Consider the following 7,511-nt stretch of genomic DNA (forward strand, 5'->3'; position numbering starts at 1 on the left):
GCGTACAGTGATCAAAAAGCATATCTAAGGGTCTCCGAAATTGGACAACACTAGAAGGTGTACGATTCATCAAGTAAACATCAGAGTTCAAGGCTTCGCCCCATAAGTGAGATAGGACATGACCACCAATTAATAAATACAGAGTGACCTCCAAAAGATGTCTATTTTTTCGTTCTGCAACCCCATTTTGATAAAGAGAATAAGAGCAAGATGTTTGATGTACAATACCAACCGAATGCATAAAGCCAGTAAATTTCTTTTTGAAATACTCACCCCCATTATCAGAGTGAACAACCTTTACAAAGATTCCAAACTGTATGAGGACCATCTGATGGAAAAGGGGAAAAATTGTATAGACATCATTTTTATGTTTCAAAAAATATACCCAGGTCATCCGAGTGCAGTCATCGACAAATATAATAAACTATTTCATCCCGTTATGTGTAGGACGTGGGGCAGGACCCCAAACATTTGAATGAACTAAGGAAAAAGGAGCATCAGCTTTATTATCACTCGAAGAGAAAACAGTACGATGGTTTTTCGCCATTACACAGGTTTCACAAGCAAAATCAGAAAGACTACAACCATTAAATAAAGATGGAAATAATCTCCTAAGATAACCAAATGAGGGATGTCCTAGTCGTCTATTCCTAAGCCAAATCTCGCCTTTATTTTTATTAACCTTATCGTCACTCATAACATGAGCTTGTACTCCTTGATTGGACCGTTGAAAACCATCCTCCAGATAGTATAATCCTCCACTTTGTTTACCACTGTCAATCATTTCCTTGGCATGGATGTTTTGAAAAATATAGTGAGTAGGAAAAAACAAGGCAACACAATTATTAGATTTGGTTAAGTGGCTAACAGAGAGAAGGTTATAATTTAGTGATGGAACAAATAAAACATCATGGATAGATAAAGAAGTGGACAGAGGTACAATGCCAACACCAACAACTGGAGATAACACACCATTAGCATTAGTAATGACTGATTTGGAACAACTAGAGGAGAAATGGTTAAATTTATAGCGAGCACAAGTCATATGATCAGTAGCACCCGTGTCAATTATCCAATCACTATTTCCAGTAAAAGCAATAAGAGCAGAGTTAGATATACCTGACTGGGCAACAAATCCGGCAGCAGTGACTAAGTGACTCTTCGAACTTGAACCCTCTGCCTTAGAATTAGAAGACATGGGGGACGCCATCTTACCCTTTGGATGCCAATCTGGATAACCATGGAGCTTAAAGCAGGTATCAACTACATGGTTATCACCATTACAATGGGTACACGTACTTACAAACTCCTTTCTTTGAATCCGGACGAGCAAATGATTTCCGAGCCACTATAGCAGTCCCTTCATTTGATGTCCCACCAAGCATGGTGTCCTGACGATTCGCCTCTACACAAACTATGGCATAAACGGACTGTATGTTTGGAAGTGGTCTATTAGCAAGGACATGACCACGAACCACATCCAAATGAGAATCAAGACCGGCCAAGAAAACATACACACGCTGAGAATTAACCTTTGTGATATATTTCTTAATGTCATTGGCACACTCCATAGTGCAGTCTTCAATAGCGTCAAATTCCTGCCATATTTTCTTTAGTTTTCCAAAATAAGAAATAACAGAACCACCATTTTGGTGGATAGAAATTCCCTCACAATATAGCTGATAACCTTTTGATGCATCTTGGCTGACCGAGTAAGTTTGTTTTGCAGTGTCCCAGATTTCCTTGGCCGTAGACAAGCGAAGAAAAATTGACCTGATGTCCTTGGTCATTGCATCAAGAAGCCAAGACTTGACCAGACAGTTCTCGTCCTCCCAAGCTTCATATTCCTCAAAATTTATGTTTGTTGGAGTAGCCTTAGTTCTAGAGATAAAACCCCAACGCTTTCATGCCCTTGATCTTGTTCTGCGCATTCAAGGACCACTTGATGTAATTGGTACCATCAAGTCTTCTGGAGTAATTAGTGAGGACATTTCTTTCATATAAAGAGTAGACATGACAGCGGAATCGTTATTGGAATGCACAACAACGGAATCACTATTAGTAGGCAAGTCTGTCATTATGATATAGAACACAAACAATGAACTAGATCAATAGACAAGAACGATAAGGAAGAAGACGATAATAAATACAATCTGATATAGTGTAACAAATTGTATTATATGACCAGAAAAAAGAAACCAAAAAAAAAAAAAAAAAAAAGGCTCTGATTCCTATAGTAATGGGGTAGTACGTGGAAAGAGAATCGGAGTTGGCTCTTGATACCATGTCAAAGATGTTTAATGAATATTTCTGATAGCCTTTATTGATATAACCAACCTTTATTGATACAAGAAGGAGCTCCATGAATATAGGTGATCTCCTAGATCCACATATCTAGGAAAGGATAATACACTTACTAAGATTACAAGATACTTGCTAATACTAAATAAAGTAACAAATATTCCAACACAATCATCAAAGACCATTAATACTGAGTAGTTGAGAATGCTCCCAGGAAGCCACCTCAGCCCCTTTTTTTTCTCTGAGGTGGACACCTCAGCTTCGGCAGAAAAAACAAACAAACTCACGCCCAGTTTTGGAAACTGTTCGCGTAACAATCCGAAGTAAAAAGAAAAAGACATAAAAACCTTTCGTCAAAACTCAAAACCCCACCCCCAACCTTTACCAAAAAAACAAGAACTCTGAAGATCTGGGGAAAAAGAACGAACTTTGAAGAAATTATACAAAGTGAACGTTGTTGTCTGTTCTTAAATCAGGTACTCTCTCTCTCTTCAAATCGAATTTTCAATTGTTCGCCCTATTCAATACCAATAAAAATCAATTCCAAATAAAAATAAAAGAAAAACAAACAAAAAAAAAGCTGAAAAGCTAATCAACTCTTTCTCTCATCTCCCATCGCATCTCTTTCTCTCCCATGTCAATAGAAATTCCCGCCTCCATTCTTCACAACCAAAATTTCTTGGCCACAACTTCTTTACTCTAATAATAATAAAGGAATATAAATTGTGTTTTGAGATTTTGTTAAGAAGGAGAAAATTTGGAATTGGAAGTAGTAGTTATAGTCGAGGTTCTTCTGTAAAGAATTGGTGTACTGTGAGAAGTGCTCTTCAATGATTTGACGAAGAATATTAAAAGGAAATCTAATGATTCTAAGGTACTATTTCATTACTTCAACTCATTGAAGATTGTGTACTTTTATTTATTTCTTTTTTATGTATTTGTTTGTTGTTGAATTGATTGTTTGGAAGGAAAATTTTAATATTTGCACTATTATTTGGTTAGGTATGTGGTTATTAGTTGCAAAATTTGAAGTTTTAAAGTGTTGAACTTTATTACTGGTAGAAGGAAGTGTTCGTAATATTCAATAGTTTAAAGTGCCGTGTAAATGATTTGAATGAGTCGTTTACTTTAGTGGTACTATGAGTGTTATATATATGAGGTTTTGAAATTGAATAATGAAGAAAGGAATGAGGAGACAGTGAATGACAAGAGAATGTTGGAATTGTATATTAGGATATATGCTTGAGAAAAGTCAATGTGGAACTCCTTTTTAATGTGGAAGTTTGGTAGTTGAATATCATTAATTGTATTGGGAACGGAAAAATGGTCGTCGATACAATACAAACTTTCATAGTTTCTTGAGATTATTAGTTGCAAATGGTGGTATGGTATTTATTGGTCTCCAGAGAATTAGTACTTGAAGAAACTCAATTTGTCAATGGTAACAATAATATGAGTGAATGGAAGTATGAATTTCACGGTTGTAATATTTGCAATTTTGAGATTGTTTGATTGTTTGCTTAATGTAGTTCTTCAACTTCTTAATAATTGATAATTTTAAGGGTTTAACTCTTGACTTTTAATTTGATTTAACTACAGGGAATCATTAGTTGTACTTCCACCAACTTTGTCTAAGCTCAAAGGTTGTTTCCTTACCAGTTCACATTTCTTTAAACAATTCATCGACTTTCCCTCGACTATTTTCGTCTTCTTCATGCATGCAAGTATTATGAGAAGTAAAGTTATTGGGGTTTCGAAGGAATAACTAAAATAGAACGAGTTGGATGGATTTGAGGAATATTACACGTGCAACAATGATCTTAAGAAGGATCTGAGGAACTTAATGTTTATACACCAGATTTGGTGAGGATGGGGCAAAATATCAAATCATGACGACCAAATTCTAACGAGGTACATTTCCTTTTCCCCCTTCATATATTCATGTGATGTGGTCTTAGCTTAGGCTACTTCATATCTGTTTCCATCGTTTGTGCTATGGAAATTTCATGGTAGTTAACTATTGACACCTTATACGTATTTTGACTTATTTTTATAATTGTAGTTAACTATTGAGAAAATGTTGCATCTATCCACTTTTAATACCTTATAGTCTGGTTGGTACTGGATTAAAATATTGCAAACACTTGCCAGAAATGAGTTAAAACCTCTCGAGAATCTCCTCTCTCTACACAAAACAACACCTCTCTTTCTTAATCTCTTCGGTTTCCGCCCTCTTTTTTTCATGTGTGTAACTTCTCTTTCTCAATTTCAGTCTCAATCTTGGTTTTAATTTTGTACAATATTTCCTAAAATCGATTTGTGCAAACTATTGTTTTGTAATGATTTTATTGTTTAACAGTTGATTTTCAGGCACGCCTCTGACTTTCAGTTATGTCTCTGTATTTTTTAATAATAGTTTTGGATTATATTAGTATTCTCTTGAGACCATGTGCAGTAAATCTGCACTAGCGTTTAACTTAGTGCGTGCAATAAAAGTAAGTTGAATATTACTGATTTTGATTTTACGCTTTGGATTTCAGATTTCTTTTTTCAATTAATTTTTTGGATGTTTGTAAATATTTGATTGCTTCTCCACTTTCTCGGAAGAAACTTTCAAAATTTATGTTTTCTTAGAGTGATTTAGTTTTGTATTTGTTTTAAAGGATTATGAAGAATACTGAGACTTGATCGAATGTGAAACAGGGCCATATTTGAATAAGGCCATACAGTTTTCTATTTCAGTTTTAATGCTAGCATATAAACCACAGACTTCCTCATGATCCATAAGCATTTCCCCTTTTTTAAAATGTGTTTTGCCATAGTTAAAGGATCAAGCTAAGGGTGTTCTAGGATTGGCAATAAGTGTAATATAAAGATGTTGGTATGATGTCATCATGGTTTCATCTATTTATTGAACACGGTGCTAATGTTAATGAAGCGTCTTTTATATCTTATTAAACATTTAAAATTGATAAGTATATTTTTGTTTTTCAATGTAATTTTCTGCGAGGCTTTTCCAATAGACGGTTTTATTGTGGCAACCATTGTGCAAACAAAGCTTGGTGCACCCGAAAGTTGCAGTGAATAAAGCAAAAGTTGATATTGAACCCGATCAGCTACATTCTCCATAGTCTCTCTTTTCTTACTTCTTAGTCCATACTAAGACTTTCTATAGACTACTAAGTAGTGTTACTTTTCTTACTATTCATATTTGCGATTATTTCGAGACGAACACAACAAAATTGTGGTCGTGGCATTTGTGTTGGTTAGGACATATTTTTTTGTACAAGCCTTTGATTATTGCTATGGTGGTTGTCATGTTCAGGAAAGAGAAGTTGGACAATTTACTTCAGGAACGTGTGGACAATTTGGCCTTGCTACCTCCATCAAATCAGGTACTTTTGACTAATTTTCATTGCTCTTTATAATTCATAGACATCATCTCTTTAGCAATTTGGTTTTCATTTAGCAAAGCAAAGTCTGCATGGGACTGTTGGCAGTCCATTTTATATAGCCCTGAAGTATTAGTTAAGGGCTACAACAAAGTTGCTAATGTTGTATCCCTGGGATTATTTCTTACATTTTTTTCTCAGTGGAATGACAACAAAGTTGCTGATGTTGTATGACTTGTATCCCTAGGGTTATTCATATTTTCCAATCAATAAATTGTTGGAGCCATGTATTCAAGTTCTATTGTCTTGCTCTAATAGCTTTCTAACGATGATAATCTAAAAGGAATACTGTGATCTGGGTTATTGAAGGGAAGATATAACTTAGTACAATTAATGAAGACATAGTTGACAAGCTAAGTAAGCTCGACGTAGTAACCTATCACCCATACTTCTTTTAATCTTAGAATCACACTTGATATTGAAGATGGCAAAGGGTGTTCTTCAGAGAATTATAAATTGAACGCGTATTCTTCAATAAGAGGTGTGTCCTCTAACTGGCGTAGGGTATTGCTACTGTGAAAAGTAAAAGTCACAAACAATTTTAAATGTGAATTGATGCATGGAATTGTAGGCTTAATGGAGAACAATATGTTTTGTTCTTATTGCAGATATGGCCAATTCAGTCTTTGATTGGACACACAAGAAGAATATGATTTCATGCTTCCGTTTTCTTTAGTAGCTAGAGGTTGTTATTGGCCGGAACAAGCTTCAATTTCATAGATTTGTATCTTCCTTCAAAAAAAGATGCTTCTTTCATTTAATTAGTATATTGGTTGATACATTTTTCTTATGAATTTTATTGGCGATGCTAAGGGTTTATTTCTGATATGCGTGTATTAAAAAAAAAGTTTTGTGAATATTTCATTAACAGAACACCAAATTAAAAAAATTCACAACTCTGTGTAAAGTGAGGGACTTCCCATCGTTCACCCTCGCACAATGCTACTTGATTGTGCCTAATGAGATTGCTAGGTTTTCCAAAGAAACTAGTAGAAGGGTATATTCTTAGCTCATTTTTTTTTCTTATCTTGCTATTCACCCGATTATGTATGCACTATGTTAGCTTTAAGAGGGCGCATCCATTACATAGTGTATTGATCTGTTTTCATTTAGTATATGTCATTGTTATTTGCAAACTATGTAATGCCATTAACTTTGGAACTGTTTGGTGTCTAACATGGTGTCTCTACAATATTATTATATTTATATCAATATATCAAATTAACAAAGTTTGCCTTTCCGCTTCTGTGTTTGCTTTCCTTAATCCCTAAGCTTTGACACTTCAATTTTTAATCGGTTAAGGCTGTTGTTCCAAGCCATCTCTCCACCCAGTCTCCTAATAGGCCTTTTCTTCATTACTCTATTCTCTCTTTTTTTAAATGTCTTGCGAATAAGTGCATCCAATCTATATAAGGTATGCATGTTGATGTCGATACTATTTTATATCATTAGGCTTACTCGGAGATTGTGTTAATTTATCTGGAATTGAACTTTTATATCATTTTCTTCTGAACTTTATCATGTTCTCAACGAGTTGGGCATCTATGATCGTCTTCAGTGGCATTAAATGTTAGTAGCATAATCAGTGTAAGTAAATAGTTATACAAGTTTTGTGTATGAAATTTCTAATTACTTTAGCTTTATGCATTCAAATAATCCAACAAATATGTGTACTCGCTAACAACAACCCTTATATTTTTAGTTGCAAGTGCTATTTAAATTTTTTCTCTTTGACATACACCTTATGAAAGTAAATGC

At 34.6% G+C, this 7,511-nt stretch overlaps 1 protein-coding gene across 1 annotated transcript; it reads right to left on the reverse strand.

Moving 5' to 3' along the window:
- Positions 1 to 424: 424 nt before the first annotated feature.
- On the reverse strand, positions 425 to 1,790 carry LOC147522704 (uncharacterized). The gene is made up of 2 exons (XM_086568322.1): positions 1,304 to 1,790; positions 425 to 1,230 (listed from the first exon to the last, which is right to left on the reverse strand). Exons 1-2 carry the CDS (start codon positions 1,788 to 1,790, stop codon positions 425 to 427), a joined length of 1,293 nt encoding a protein of 430 aa, XP_086424448.1.
- Between the last annotated feature and the right edge of the window lie 5,721 nt (positions 1,791 to 7,511).

Source organism: Coptis chinensis, chromosome 1, assembly GCF_015680905.1.
Source record: "Coptis chinensis isolate HL-2020 chromosome 1, ASM1568090v1, whole genome shotgun sequence".
Lineage (NCBI taxonomy): Eukaryota > Viridiplantae > Streptophyta > Magnoliopsida > Ranunculales > Ranunculaceae > Coptis > Coptis chinensis.

What these genes read in the sequence shown, in the direction of transcription:
- LOC147522704 (XM_086568322.1), bottom strand. Translation starts at nt 1,790, where the DNA reads ATGACCAAGGACATCAGGTCAATTTTTCTTCGCTTGTCTACGGCCAAG. An exon ending in GGATTCAAAGAAAGGAGTTT is followed by an intron (nt 1,231 to 1,303) that starts GTAAGTACGTGT and finishes ATGGTTATCCAG; the next exon opens with ATTGGCATCCAAAGGGTAAG.